The 16,713-nt window shown below is 40.2% G+C and overlaps 1 protein-coding gene across 3 annotated transcripts in view; it reads right to left on the bottom strand.

Moving 5' to 3' along the window:
- Positions 1-1,569: 1,569 nt before the first annotated feature.
- Positions 1,570-16,713, bottom strand: part of LOC138003481 (uncharacterized) — an 18,266-nt gene continuing 3,122 nt past the window's right edge. For 2 of the 3 annotated variants that reach the window (XM_068849573.1, XM_068849574.1), the window contains exon 2: positions 1,570-6,831. In XM_068849573.1, the coding sequence (XP_068705674.1) occupies positions 3,494-6,799 (3,306 nt within the window). In that variant the 5' untranslated portion in view covers positions 6,800-6,831 and the 3' untranslated portion in view covers positions 1,570-3,493. Of the gene's footprint in view, positions 6,832-15,039; positions 15,156-16,713 lie in introns of those variants that run through there. The other variant, XM_068849571.1, reaches the window with a different exon arrangement.

Below are 16,713 nucleotides of genomic sequence, written 5' to 3'. Positions count from 1 at the left end.
CCATTACAGTCGTAGTGGGCCTTACGTGTCAAGAAAACAAGGTAATGATCACTAATACCAAGGTGAATGACACTCGACTTCTCTGGGGAATTTATTATAACTAAATCGATTAAGGTATTAGAAACTAAAGTGACACGTGTTGGTTCCCTAATTAACTGGCTAAGACCATATAAAAAAAATTGTCAGAAAGGAAGAAATGTGGGCATTTGCTTCAGGCAAAAAATTGCAGTTGACATCGCCAAGTATATATAATTCCTTTTTTTCGGCGTCAATTTTGGCAATACTTTTTTTCGAACTCACCAAAAAGATCAGGTGGAGAGCTTGGGGGTCGATACCAAGTCCCGACTTGTAATGGTGTACTCCGTGGCTTACTGATTTCGACAAATAGACACTCCAACTCATCGTTGTTTAATTAATCATCACGTATTCGATAGTTAAGATTGGTGCGCAAGTCAATACAGACACCGCCACCATGGGTTCCATGAACTATCCCGTGTGTGTTACTTCTCAGGCATTCTTTTGTTAAGCGCTTAAAGCATTTCGTTTTGAGTCACCCCAAAGTTTTCGATTTCGTCTTTCACCTTATCGAGCCTATGCAACTACACTGGCATGGAGTGGGGAGTAGAACAGTGGAAAAGACGTAAACGTTCGACCTCGCCGTCGTCCATTCCTTCCGCCCAGACAGAGTCATTCTTCAGCCAAGCACCAACGACCTCGTTACTCTTTCACCATTGTGCGGTGGCTCAACTATTGAAGACTTTGTCCATGTAGTACATAAGTCATATGGGGTGAAGTTGGTCTGTGTGTTCTAAACTATTCCAGGAGCCCATCTGGAGCCTACAACTCTACTGTGTTCTTGCAACGGCGTTTTCACAAGTAAGGTTATTTTTAGATTGAATTTCCAGCTAATTAGACTCCCACAGGAGCCCGATGACCAATTACAAGAAATTAAGCTGACGTCATAGGGTCACCGAACCGGAACTGCCTTTGTTTTTTGACCTAATTCGCGGGAAGGGCTAGTCTAAAAATAAACCTACTTGTGAAAACGCCGTTTCACAGACGCTGTATGGAAGTTGTACGCTCCAGATGGGCTCCTGACTATTCGTCGTGATTCAGTGGCCTGTTAACGCGATACCTTAGGGTGGTGTTAGAGCCCATCCCTTATGCTATTTTTTGGGATCACAGGGGTTTTTCGGCGAGCAAAGGAAAATTCTTATGGGCCTGATGGCGTTCAGTTATAAACTCTAAGGGACAAATATTTTTTTTTTGTAGTCTCCAGGGGAAAGTGGTACGACGTTCCCTGCTCCTTTTGTCAAGATTTCCCGCTTTAAACGAAAACCTCTCAAGCTCTTAAGGTCGCGTTCTTGGGGGAGTGATAACGAAACGCACATAGTTCTTTTCTAGCTCTTTCATTGTGTCATTGGCCGAGCCTTTGATTTTGAACTGTTTTATGAGATTGTTGTTTAGTGCCAGTCCTTTATTACTTACACCTGTTACCAGTTTTGGGCGCGGCTCTTTTTGATTCAGCTACAAAGCTGTTTGATTATTGCGTGTTGTGCACATCTACTTAACTCTGGCTGCACACGATGTACTTTACTGGCTGTGGCCTCGTTTGAGCAAGGCGGTTATCGCATGATTGCAAAATCCATTTTTGGGTTTGACAATTGCACTCGGTGATCTGTCTTACACGTTATTTCCCTGGCGCTTTTCATAAAGGAATTTTTCTCGTCTCTCTCTAGCAGTGCCACACCGTTTCACAGTGCTGTCCCTCCATGGTTCCTGTTTAATTAACTTTGTTGCGTTTCTAATCTGTAAAGTTTCAATGAACGAAATGATATACGAAATGAATCATATACTGAACTGCGGATATGAAATCAAGTAAAGCTATGATCTCGCAGTTATGGACACAATTTTAGCAACTGCGTAGAGAAGCCTGAAAACTTCAGGACTTCAACGGGGTTTGAACACGTGACCTCCCGATACCGGTGCGACGCTCTAACCAACTGAGCTATGAAGCCAATGGGGTTGGGAGCCGGTCATTTGTGGCTTCTCTACGAAATTGGTAAAATTGATTCCATAAATGCCTGGATCACAGTTTTACCTGTAATGTTTCATTGAAAAGCTATGCCACACAAGAGACATTCACATTCCGAGCATTCCAGCATGCGAAGGACTTTAAAGTTTTAAGTTTTTAAATAAAAAACGCCCACAAATTAAGGATAAATCTTCTCTACTTTACCTTATAAAAACAAAAAAACTTCTGCATACAGTTACTGCTATTTGCAGAGCATGTTATAATTAACAAATTTTCCTTGGACTCTTAGAAATTAAAAGCTAATCAGTTTCCAGCTTGTCAACACTTGACGCAATCAGTTTCCATTTTAGGCCGTGCAGTAGATGAGCTGATGATACCCGAGATTTAATAAACAAATCAGAAAGATGGACGCAATATTCGACGTCGAAAATGTAATAATAGCTCATATATCATGATGGCTAAGGAAATCAAACCTCTAGGTTTGTATTATCTAATGATCTAGTTTCTAATGATGTAAATTAAAAGATAAATGAAAAAAGGTAATCAAAGACCTTCGAAAAATCCATAGGTACAATCCTTATCATCAAGTTCCTTTAAATAGTTAAACTGCATTTGAATGAAGACGTCTGTGCAACTACAGCCATCCCTATACACATATTGAGTGTCCGTCACATTGCTTTTGTCAATCATGATCAATACAGTTAAGCCATGTTCACACTCAACTTTGATTATGATTAACTGAAGCACCATTCAGGCAATTCAGGCAGTCATGAATACCAAATTTACATGGGCGTAGCCAGGATTTTTCAAAGGGGGGGTCACACTCTGTCAAACCCCAGGACCCCCCCCCCCCCCCCTGGCTACGCCCTTGATTTAATTAGGTTCTGTGTTTAAATTTCTGTAATTTTGAAACTGAATACTTATGAATCTACAAAATATCACACACTCAATTCACTAAGTCAAAACATTTTTTTTGGCCTGATCTGAACAGATGTGACTCGATTAAGGTGCAGTGGTTTTACCAATCAAACTGTACCTGTGCGAATAAGGGAATATGAGGTGAGTGAGCAAATCCGTCTGCTTCATGATAATCACTTTGAATTTATTTTTACGTTGCGCGCATGCTGCGACTATTTTATCTGTTGTTGCCATGAAAACGCGGTCCGATTTCACACTAGCTGACAAATAAGGTGTGGGCCTTGAAATAACCATGCACTATGACAGAGCTAATAATAGATTTTAAATACTTGTCATCTGAATAGGGCCTAATATGAAGGATTTGCTTACTTGCCCCTCATCTTCTCCTGGCATAAATACAAACAATTATTCCTCATTAACACTGGTTCCTCTTCTTCCCCTCAAGATAAGCACTTTAGAAGCAATTCTTAAATATGTCAACACAGCCTTTGCGCAGTATTACACATTCCTTATTGGTAAATATTTATAGCAAGAGCCCGCTCATAATACTCCTGTGTTACACGGTGCCAGCTCAACTTGGTCACGAAGTACATCAGCCAATTTGTCAATTTGCCATGCGACATGTACATGCTGAGAACCAAGCCTTTTTTGGAAAATATCAAGAGCCTGCTTATAATAATCTTTTGCTTGACTCAGCTCACCTTGGTCGCGAAGTAGATCACCCAAACTGTTAAAAATCCATGCGACATTGACATGCTGAGAGCCAAGCCTTTCTTGGAAAATAGCAAGAGCATCCACATAGCAATCTTTTGCTTCACCCAGCTTGCCTTGGGCACGACGTACATGACCCAAACCGTTCAACGTGCATGCGACATTGACATGATTAGAGCCAAGCCTTTTTTTTAAAATAGCAAGAGCATTCTCAAAATACTCATTTGCTCGACCCAGCTCATCTTGAAGACGATGTACATCACCCAAAGTGTGAAAAATCAGTCCGACATTGGCATGCTGGGAAACAGGCCTTTCTTTGAAAATAGCAAGAGCCCACTCACAATACTTTTTTGCATGACCCAGCTCTCCTTGGTCACGAAGTACATCACCCAAATAGTTATAAGTCTTTCCGACCAAGACATGCCGAGGACCAAGGCTTTTTTGGAAAATATCAAGAGCCTTCTTATAACACTTTTCTGCTAGAACCAGGTTACCTTGGTCACGAAGTACATCACCAAAATTGTTATATGCGCTTCCGACATGGACATGCCGAGCGCCAAGGCTTTTTTTGAAAATTGCAAGAGCCTTCTTGTAACACTCTTTTGCTTGACCCAGCTCACCTTGGTCACGAAGTACTTCACCCAAACCGTTTAAAGTCCATGCGACATCGACATGCTGTTTACTTTCTTGGAAAATAGCACGAGCCCGCTCAAAACACGTTATTGCTTCTCGCAGATCACCTTGGCCACGAACTACATCACCTAAAAGTTTAAATGTAGATGCGACTTTGACATCCTGAGGACCAAGCTTTTTTTGGTAAATAGCAAGAGCCAACTCAAAGTGCTCCTTCGCTTGTTTCCAGTCACCTTGCTCACGAAGTACATCACCCAAAAAGTTCAAACAGTTTGCAACATCGACACGCTGAGAACCAGGCTTTTTACGGCAAATTGCAAGATGACGCTCATAATACTCTTCAGCTTGCCCGATGTCACCCAACTCATCATTGGCTTGTCTGGCATCTCCTTCAAAAACATCATCACGATGAATAAAATTCAGAGCCACGATACCAAAGGTTTTGGCTATATTATACTCACAATGAACATAACAGATCCAGCCAATCATAAGAAATTCATTTGGGAAATACTGCACCCTTAATTCATTACTTTTCCTAACCTCAGATATGTGATCTTCAATTTCGGTTATCAGGCATTTTAAATGTGGTACTAAGTGAGAGCTTTTAGTGACACAGCATTCATCATTTAGTCCTTTATCAACTGTAAACTGATAAAATGAAGTAATAATCTCAGGAAGAACAGTCAATTTAAAATGTACAATTTCCAAATATCTTTCATCAATTTTCTTTTGGATGGCATCTCGCACAACCTGATGAACGCGAACGATGACGCTGCTTTCCTCTTTTTTAATTAAGATCAGTGTGCTTTCTTGAATCCTCAAACTAATAATATCTGCATCAGCAAGTTTGCTTCCTGCGCTTCCATTCTTTTCCTCCTCCATATTCATGACGTAGTTGATCAAAAGTTCAAGGTTTAATGGTTGCTGAGCACAGAGATAAATGAAATTGAAAGCGTGATTTAAAACCTTGTCAGTTGACATCACCATGTCCACAGTCAATAAAATCACCTTGGTCATGGTGTGTGGATAGCTTGGATTGCGGTCAGCAAGAAAGGACTCAGTAATAGCACGCTGGCCCTCAGAAAGCTTCTGGAGAAACTCTTTCCAGCCGAAGGAGGATGTTTTTTTTTCTCGCACAATTCGCACAAATGTCGCTGCGCTTGCCAAGGCGAGGGGTTGATAATCTAATGCCTGAGCAACTTCTTTTGCGGTGTCATCGTCAGCGATGCCCGAGAGGGAGGCTAAAAAAGTAAGAGCGTCAGATAGCATCATACCCTCGCTCACTGATATGTGATTAATGGAACACGTTTCTGAAGGTATAGCAGCTTTGTCTTGAGAGGTTATTAACACCTGACCTTTACACCAGCTCGAGTTCCCCGTTTGTGGCAAATGATGACTTATTTCATTCAGTTTCACAACATTGTCCACTATCAACAGCCAAGAAGAGTAAAGCTCCACTTTGATGCTAATTAAGGACTTAATGTTTGCGATTTTCTTCTTTGAATCGATATCTTTATCCTTCATAATGTCCGATAAGGCATCTTCCGGACACCTTAAATATCGAGCAAAAGAGTGGTATGATTCAAAGAGTGAATCGGTGTTCTGTGCATCTAGAGTCATAACAAATGTCTTCATGCTTGCGTCAGTTCTTTCTTCGTCACACCACTTCTCCGCGACGAGAGCAGCTAACTGAGATTTGCCACATCCAGGGTTTCCTGAGATGTACAGGTAACTTAAACAGTTCTCGTTGGCTTCCTTTAGTCCCTTTAGCTTTTGATGTATTGATATAACCTCACGATCTCGTCTGGCAACGTGATGCGATGGCTTGGGAGGAAGAACGCAAAACGGAGTAGCTTCACAATGCAACTGCTCTTCTAGGACCTTTCGACGCTTTTCTGTTTCTTCAAGATTGTCAGCTTTTTCTTTGAGTTCCCGTTCTTTCTCTTTAAGTTCATCTTTCAAATCATTAACTTGTTGGAGTACTTTCGTCAACTCGCTTGTCGGAAAACTCGTTTGGTTTGTAACTTCCTTAATCTTTACGTCGGAAAGGCCAAGTGTTTGAAAGGCAATCAATACTTTTCCTACAGCATTTTGAAACTCTAGCTTCGTGAGATTGCCCTGTGGCAAATGAGCGAAATCTTGATTTCGAAAATTTCTTAAATCATCCACGCGTGAACGGATGAGAGGGTTTAGGGAACTCCCGATACAATCAGAGTAAAGGATCCCGTAAAAGAGCATGGTACAATCCCATTCTGCTGTGTTGCCATTAACCATGGTTTTCAAAAGCTTCGCATTTCTTTTTCGGGATGGTGGCGACTCCTGGTTTTCGAAGTCCAGTCCATTCTTAGGCTGGTCTTTCCATTCTCCCAGTGCTGCCTTGTAGCGACTGTCCCATTCTTGTTTAAAGATTGTCCGCAGACCCTCAGTTATTACAGCTGTGGTGATGAAGCAGATCCTGAAGTAATTTAGTTGTTCTTCAGTGAATTCCGCACCAATCGCCATGATCAGTGATGCTCAGCTTTCAATCAGTCCTTCTGGAAAATGAATTTGCAAAGTTAATTTGCTGTATGAAATCTCTTTGATATATTCTTAAACGTTTCCTCAATAACAGTAAGGAGTACAAAAGCCAAAAGCATTTAAAGTTATCTTATAACTCTTTTCAAAGCGAGTCAAAGTGGAAATACTTTTTTAAAAATGATTTCAATTGTCCTTAATGCGACAAGTATTATGATATGATCATCACAAACACTTTACATTTTTTCTCGTTTTGAAAGGCAGACTGCTAGAAGATATTTGCAATGGTTTGTTGTTAAATATTAATATAAGTAAACGTGATCTCTACCTAAGACAAGTAGAAACACTCTACTAAAGATTCTAGTCTAATTGCTGGTTCGAGCTAACAAGGTCGGCCATTGCCAAAATAGAAAAGCGGCGAATTAAAGAGCTGCGTACAGCCTTTTTCACGAAGTCCTTTTGGCCATATGATTGTTGGCAACCGCGGTTCAGAGGCAACCACTTCTCAGAATGTGGGTCCATCATGCTAAATATCCACAAATCATTTGCATGTGCCTATGGCACCACGCCTTTCATGGTGCGTCTTTAATCACATTTATACTGATAGCTCGGTTGCGTCCACGATTGATCGATTGACAAATTATCCGCATTTGCCTATAGCACCACGCCTTACATAGTGCGTCCTTAATCACATATTTATAGCTGGGTTACGTCCACAGTTGATTGATTGTAAATCATCCGGATGTGCCTAAGGTCCCACGCCTTTTACAGTGCGTCTTTATTCACATTTATTGCTGGTTTTCACTCACGTGATCAACAGCCATGTTTTTCAACGAAAACAAAAGGAATCGTTTGCATAATAATAGAGTTAAATTCCCGGAGGATTTGGTCGGGGCACCAACATGGCCGCCTTTTCTTTGTTTTGGGCACCAACATGGCGGTCGTGACGTCATGTGAAAACCGAGAATACTTGTAGCTGGGTTGTATATATGTTTGATTGATTGACAAATCATCCGGATTTGCTATGGCACGACGTCTTTTACAGTGGGTCTCTTCGTGTTTGACTCACTTTTTTCGTATTTAATGTCTTAACTTTACCATCACAGTTTATCTTACTGTCCTTAAGTAACGCACTTCTCAATGAAAATCCTAATATGGAGGTATATCTATGACAAAATTCAATGATCAGTATTTGAAATAAAATCGTCCAAATCATGAATGCATCAATCCAAAGCTGAATGGCAACAAGCTGATTCTGCGAATGGCCATCACGGAGAGAGGCATAACACAAATAGCCATAACGCAAAAAGGCATAACGCATAGAGGCATAACGCAGATAACCATAACGCAAATAGCCAAAACGTTAAGAGGAATAACGCAAAGAGGCATAACGTAAAAAGGCATACGGCAGAAAGGCATAACGCAGCAAAGCATAACGCAAATAGCTAAAACGTAAGGAGGAATAACACAAAAGGCATAACGTAAAATAGCCATAACGCAAAGGCCCTTTGAAGAATGAAGACTAGCTCTGTACTCCGTAAATAATTTCAGCTCTAAAAAAACGTCAAATGATCGTTCAAGGGAAAGAACATTAATCGCTATCGAACTTTTTCTTCCTGCATGTTTAAGTTATGCCTCTGCGTGATGGCTCTGCGTTATGCCTCATTGCGTTATCCTTTTTGCGCTATGGCCATTTGCGTTATGCGTCTTTGCGTCATGCCTTTCTGCGCGATGCCTATTTGCGTTATGCCTATTCGCGTTATGCCTATTTGCGTGATGCCTCTTTGCGTTATGCCTCTTTTGCGTTATGGCTATTTGCGTTATGGCTATTTGCGTTATGCCTTTTACGTTATGCCTCTCGGCGTTATGTCCCTTTCCGTGATGGCCATTTGCAAAATCGGCTTGTTGCCATCCAGATTTGGATTGATGCATTAATAATTTGGACGATTTTATTTCAAATACTGATCATCGAATTTTGTCTTAGATATACCTCCATACCCTAAGCCTCGGTATCGAGAACCTTTTGTGAAAACATGGAAATGGAATGGCTTTTGAACAGAAATTTTTCCCCGCACGGTTGTTGGAGGGGATGACTTTTGACGGCCATTGCTCACAGTCTCTTGCTCCGTTTGTGATCGAAAAGAAACTCTGCAAAAAGGAAACCATGAGCTTACTTGTTACGACATAGATCTGCTGAGAAACGGCAAACTTAACACTCTTTTTGTGAATTAGAAATGTGCATACATTTGGTTATTTCACGTTGTTTTGCTGACGACGGCAAAGAAATAGACATAAATAGACAAAAATGAAAAGATACACTTGCAGATTGTACAAAGCTATTGCTTTTGTTCACTAAAAATGCAAATATGCGACGTTCTCGTTGCCGTTGCAGTTGTCCTTGCTAACGCTCCCCATAGGTGGTTTTCACGTTACGTCATCACCGCTATGTTGGTGGACGAAAACAAAGTATCTCTCATTAGCTGCTTTTGTTCGTCCTCCAGCAATTGTACATTGCAGCGTTGTCATCTGTGTCCCTAGAGATTGGTTACCTATTACGGAGTTTAAGCAACGGCTACGGAAACGACAACGTCAGAAAGCAAGAATATCATTGGTTATAAAAGGAAAAATAATCGTGCTGCACGTGCAGCACGAATTTCCGTGCATTTCTTTGCCGTATTCCACAAAACAACAACGTGAAATCACCGAACTATAGGTTTTGACGACAACGCGAGCATTAACCTGCGATCAGGCGTACTTGAATGCCCGGTTTACACTACAGAAATTTTTCGGCACGGCTCGTGTGAAATTGGCACGGATGCCTAAAAAGAGCTCGGCAAACTTTGTTGATGCCACACCATTTTTACCGTATCAAAAATACCGTGCCAAAATTTTTGGGCCCAAGTAAGTTCTCTTGTAGACATGCGCAGTTCAATTATAACCAAGAACCCCCGCGTGATTTTGCTGGAGAATGAGCAGCCATCTTAAAATATACACAAAGAAACCGCTAGCCTATATGACTTAAGGCTCAAATTTGGCTCCTTGAAGTGTTTACACTACTTGTTCTATCCGAAGCGTTCCTACTTTTTCAGCATCCGTACCATTTTTACCCGCGCTCGGACTACCTCGCCGAAGGTCCCAGCACGGGTAAGAATTTTGGTTCGGCACGGATGAAATTTGTGCTGACAGGTTGTTTATACTGCAAATTTCATCCGAGCCGAACCTTTTTTTTTGGAGACCCGTGCCAAAAAATTTCTGTAGTGTAAACCGGGCTGTTTGACAGGGCGGAAAAGGTACGCCTTGTCCAGAATCTGGACTTTACTCTGATTGGCCGAAAAACAATAGAGCTCTTGGACCCTCTCTCCGATTGGTTACAGAATTGCAAAAAAAATCGGTTAACAACTGATCAAATTAAGGCCGCAGAGAAGGATTTGAACAGGAATGATTTTTAGCCCTGTTTACGGCTGCTGTTGCTTCGACTTCAGATTTGTTTTCAAAAATCTTTAAAGGCAGGGCTGTTTGTCTGAAAGAAGACATAAAAGTTGCACTTCCTACGGGATTTGGCAATAGTGTTATTTACGGTCCCGAACATTCTAGAAAAAAAAGCATCGTTCCACTTCCACCGACTCGAAAACGTTTGTAGTTGAGTTAAGTCCTTTGGAATATATTCGGGAACAACAAGTTCCAAAAAGAACCGAATAGAACTTTAGTGCTGCCACATTTGGGGAATCAGCCGAGCTTCACAGAGAAATTCGATATTGTTTACCGAAGCGCTGAACACTGGTTTAGTGACACACTTCTCACAAAATGATAGTTGAGTAGCTGCTGCTGGAAAACTAGACATTTTCCTCATATTACATTGATACTACCATCTTTTATTGGCACCTCAAATAATCGAGTTTAAATAAAGTTTATTGTACTGTTGATTGCGCCTGATGATAACATAAAGTATTCGGTTTTTCTCCGACTTTACCTTGAAATTCTTTGTTCCTTGATGGGTTGAACAGAGAAACCGCAGCAACTGTCAAGCGGGATTTGTAGAAGTCGCTTTTATTGTATGGATAAAGTCTGACTGGCTCACATTTATAGCATGACACATGATAACATCACTCTGACAGGTGGGCGGTAGACGACTCGTTAAGAAATTGTATCAGGCGTACCTTTTCCGCCCTCTAAAGAAAAGTACGCCTGATCGCACGTTACGCGAGCATATAACAATGAACCATTCATTTTCTATTTTTACTTTAAAATCATTCATACCCATCCAGTTACAGGATAGTTCGCCCGTATTGTACAAGATTGACAAGACGGAATAATTGCGAAATACTTGCGATGACGCCAAGTTAAATTTTGGACTGACATTTTCGTTGATGTTGCCGTCAGTGTCTTTGCCTAAACTCCATATTTCCTCATTAAGACGCGACGCCTTGCTATTTCTTTTCGTTTTTTTGGCTGGAGAAATTATTCCGCGCTAAAGAAATGAACCAAAAGCCCCTTGGGCTTGGGAATGGCAAAACGGCAGGATTACGAATGAATGCTTCCAAAACTAGCAATTTTGACGGTAAAAGTAAAAACATGGTAATAATTCACCATTAGTTAGCCTTCGAACGAACGAACGGCCCAAGAATTGTAGGATCGGAGGTGAGCTAGCGAATTCGACTACGCACAAGTGCTAGCAAAATTAAAGAAATTTGCAAAACCGAAATCGAAAGAAAAAACCCAATCGCACATAACGCGTGACTTCTAAAGGCAACTGGCCCCAAGAGAAAACCATTTAAGAGCGGTAAAATTAATAAAACTCACCTCAAATGAAAAAACACGGCTTTAACCACCGTCAAGATGAATCAAATTAACGCTCACATGAAAGCCTGGTCACATGGTAAGCACAAGTATCCTAAAGGGTACTGACTGTAATCCAAATAAATGCCACCCCAACTCCCAGGCCCCCAGAGGAATAACAAGCACACAATGGGAAGAAGAAGCATAAAATTAACAAACTGACATTAATTTGTTTTTTACAATAACAAAAAGGCAGAGGGGTCAAAATTAAGTCAAAACACGAGAACAAAGCCAGACAAAAATGCGAGAAACTTCAATCTGACGCGAGCAGTATCGTGTCATTATTGCATAAATTATAAATTTATGTGTCCGCTTAGAGACAATTAAAATTAGCCAATGAGCGCACGAGAATTTTTGCAGTCATTGCAAAAATCCTATTTTCCAGAAAACATTTCCTATTTGTATTTAATTGGGCGTAAATTGCTATGAAAAATCGGAAATGAAAGCAAACAGGGGACCAAACAGTTATCGTTGTTATAAACTGCTTTATAAATAGCTCATTTACGTAATTTTTTAGTCGAGCACAAGGAAGTGCAGACAAGTCTTAAGTAATGGCTTGATTCGAGATATGTTTATTGTAATAAGATTTGCTACGAAATTATTAAGTAGATGGCGAATTTGACGATGAATTTTTGCCCTTCTATCAATAATTGCTGTTTGTCCGGCAGGTATTTTTTGCAGGTAGCAGGTTGCAGGTTGAAATTTCATTACAACTGGAAAACCGCTGGCACTTAAAAGAAATGTAAAGCGATAGACTTGCCGTGACTGTTACATGAATAGCTAACCTTAGGCCTAATTAGGCCTAAAGAAAAGCTTTTAGGCCTAAGGTTATCTATTCATGTAGCAGTCACGGCAAGTCTATCTCTTTACCTTTCTTTTTAGTACCAGCGGTTTTCCAGTTATAATGAAATTTCAACCTGCAACCTGCAACAAAATACCAGCCGCTGTTTGTCTCGATTTGTCCGGCAGTGGAACGTTTAGAAATGAGCGTGTTTCACACGTCTGACAACAACCACGAATTATCAGTTCCTCTTATATTAGCCTTAATCGTTTTGGAGTGATAAAAAAGACAGCCAAACTCAAGCAACTGTAATACCTTTTCGTTTAATTAACACATGTTCGATAAAGAGTGAATGCATAAGAAATATGGAAAGCCCTGCAGCTACTTAAATATATGCATGTAGAAAATAATGTGGAAAAAAGTTTTACTGTCCACATTTGATTTACTGTTATTCACTTATGAAGTATTGGTCTCTGGGTAGTCAAACAAGTTTTGGTAACTCAATTTGGAATTAATGGTTTTTTTTCACCAAGATACTGCGAGAGAGAAACTGCAGTCAGTAATCTCAATCAAACATGGTTGAGTGCTTATAATAATGTCACAAAGAACATTTCGCTACTTTTGACTCCATTTAGAAGCCCATTTTTGTTCATTCACAAATGTATGGTTTCAATCTAAAATGAATTCTGTAATCGAATATGATTCCCCTAACGCCGCGCGCACGCAGAATCCGAACAACAATTTTTTTACCAGAAGAAGATAAAAGATTTATTTCTGAGAGCCTGCAAATGAGTACTCAATTATTAGCTTCCTAGTATCAAAATATGAATTTGCTAGGTTTACAGCTTATGGACAACTTATGACCCTAACTGGTTCAATTACACCAGATCAAAAGCTATCAGGCACAGACGGTATAGATTTGTTGAATTAGTTTCAGGAGCAATGATTGAACGATGCAGAAGCTACCGCTAACTTTACGCTATAGCGTGAGCCTCTCCAAGTTTACTTAGCTGAAATCATTGCACTTACCTCAAATAACTTTGTTGCAAAGATTCTTTTTAGTCCAAACTCGAAATAACAGCTGTGAAAGGCTGAGTAATGTTGGCTTAACTATGGTTTGCCGTAAAGCAGCAATTGCTGCCAAAGGGAAAACTCCGGAGCTTGGGTCCGAGGTCAATTTAACTCCACCCGATGAGGTACAGTCATTTCATGTACAACACTTACCCTATCCCCACAGCGTCGCTCGTAACAATGGAGCTGTTCGAGAAGCCGCTGTGGGGATGAGGTACGTGTTGTACATGAAATGACTGTACCCATAGTTAATGCACGGAGATGGTTATGAAACTCGACAAGTCCCTTTGTTTCATGTTTTTGTCCGCATTTTTGACCTTCACCCTGCACAAAACACACCATTTTTCGAGAAGATAACCAATCAAATCCTTCAATTAAATTATGCGCAGCTAATTTGCAAACCCGTGCGAAGCGAAAACAAAAGATTGTGCAGGGTCACGGTCAATTCAACATCGATTGCGGTAACATTGTTCTCGCTTTTGAAGGTGCTAAGGTTTTATAACCAGGCCCTCGATTAACTATGCTGTACCTCATCGGGTGGTGTTAATTGCCATGGTTGATCCGCCTGCACATGAAGCACCACGCATTTTATAGTGTGTCTTTAATCACATTTATACTTATGGCTCAGTTGCATCCACGGTTGATTGATTGACAAATAACATGTGCCTATGGCACCAAGCCTCTTACAGTGCGTCTTTAATCATATTTATACTTATAACGTCCTGTTACATTAGCCTTCACCATTTTTAATGGAGTGATAAAAAATACAGCTAAATTCAAGCAAATCGAATGCCTTTTCGTTTAATTAACACATTTTCGATGACGAGTGAATATTCAATCTTTGGATGTAATATTTTATGCATAATAAACCTTGAGAGCCCTGCAGCTACTTGAATATATGCATGTAGAAAATAATGCCGAAAAAAGTGTTACTGTCCACATCTGATTTCCTGTTATTTCCTTACTGAGTAATTGATCTCTGGGTAGTCAAATAAGTTATGGTAAATCAATTTGGAACTCAGTCATGATTCTTTTTCCACCAAGAGACCCTCGAGAGAGAGACTGCGGTCAGTAATCTCAATCAAACATGGTTGTGTGCTTCGAATGATGTCATGAAGAACATTTCGCTCCTTTTGACTCCATTTCAAAGTACTTTTTGTTCATTCACAAATGTACGGGTTTCAATGAATGAAAATGAAATCTGTAATCGAAAATGATTCCCCTCTCGCCGCGCGCACGCAGAATCCGAACAACATTTTTTTTTACCAGAAGAAGATAAGATTTACTTCCGAGAACTTTCAAATGAGTACGCAAGTATCAAAATATGAATTTGTTGGTCTAAAGCTTATGGACATCTTGTGATCCCAACTGGTTCGATTAAGCCAGATCAAAAGCTATGCTATCAGGCACAGACTGTATAGCTTTGTTGAATTAGTTTCAGGATTCAAATAGCAATGAAGCGAAGCAGAAACTACAGCTAATATCACGGACTGTCGCATGTGCGTTTTCATGTTCACTTTGCTGAAATCATTGCCCTTACCTCAAATATGTTTGTTTGCGAAGACAAATCGCTTGTGAAAGGCTGAGTAAAGTTGGCTGAAGTGTTCGGTTTGCCTTAAAGCAGTAATTTCTGCCAAAAGGAAAATTTCCTTATTGGACTTTCCACAGCAACAGGTCAATATCATTACTTGTCAATCATTGACTGTGGTTCAACAATAACATTAAAACGTTCCCTTTAGGCATAGATATTACTATGATAATTGGCATTTAAGGCAGTAACTTGATCGCATTTTATCAGACTGCGCCAGCCTATTTTGATTAATTAATATTGAACATATTAAACGCTACATTAAAAGCTAGTATTTTATTTTATTTATTACAAATGTTCATCGTTTAACCTGAGCAAATGTGTAGCATATTCTCTAAGAAACGATCTTATTGTTGGGTTTTATTCCTGTAATCGTCATTTAGAACAGCCTTATACAAGAAGGCAAATCATCACATCTATGAATGCATAGGAATGGAGTGGACGTGAGTTTGCCAAAGAGCAAAAGTTAATGTGATACTGTGGAAACTGGCGTCGCTCATGTCAGAAACATTACACGCAACTCATTCTGGTTCAGGAAAAAAAGACATGTACTGGCTTAAAAGGACACATGTACAAGACCAAAAACCTGACAACATTACTCAGAAACGCCATGAAGCGCCCTCAGGCAACAGATTATTCTGGTGGGAGCAGAGTTATGTTTGGAATTCCAGCATGGATGGCTTGATTTTCAAAAGTGAACGCAAAAATCTACGCGTTGTTAAGTAAAGTGGTCGAAGTCACTTCTCGCTAAGTTGTTTCGTAAGTTATTTGGAATTCCATCTGAATCAACAAACCGAAGGAAAATCACATTAATAAAAAGTCTGACCTCGCAGATTCTATTTTGTTTTTGTCGCGTCTTTCCTTGAGTCGCAACGTACAGGTACTTTCCGATAAAATCTGATTGGCTCACATTTATAGCATGACACATGATAACAATACTCTTGACAGGTGGGCGGCAGACGACTCGTTAAGAAATATTGTATCAGGCGTACCTTTTTCGCCCTCTAAAGAAAAGTACCCCTGATCGCAGGTAACGCGAGAAGATAACAATCAACCATTAATTTTCTATTTTTACTTTAAAATCGTTCATACCCATCCAGTTACAGGATAGTTCGCCCGTATTGTACAAGGTTGACAAGACGGAATAATTGCAAAATACTTGCGATGTAGGCTCGATTACCAGCCGCTGTTTCGGGAAATAAGCCAGCGCGGAAATCGAGCCTACTTGCGATGACGCCAAGTTAAATTTTGGACTGACATTTTCGTTGATGTTGCCGTTGTCTTTGCCTTAACTCCATATTTCGTCATTAAGACGCGACGCCTTGCTAAATTTCTTTTTGTTTTTTTGACTGGAGAAATTATTCCGCGCTAAAGAAATGAACCAAAAGCCCCTTGGGCTTGGGAATGGCAAAACGGCAGGATTACGAATGAATGCTTCCAAAACTAGCAATTTTGACGGTAAAAGTAAAAACATGGTAATAATTCACCATTAGTTAGCCTTCGAACGAACGAACGGCCCAAGAATTGTAGGATCGGAGGTGAGCTAGCGAATTCGACTACGCACAAGTGCTAGCAAAATTAAAGAAATTTGCAAAACCGAAATCGAAAGAAAAAACCCAATCGCAC

The sequence above is a fragment of the Montipora foliosa genome, chromosome 5 (genome assembly GCF_036669935.1).
Source record: "Montipora foliosa isolate CH-2021 chromosome 5, ASM3666993v2, whole genome shotgun sequence".
NCBI lineage: Eukaryota > Metazoa > Cnidaria > Anthozoa > Scleractinia > Acroporidae > Montipora > Montipora foliosa.
This window is presented reverse-complemented; position numbering and strand designations above follow the sequence as displayed.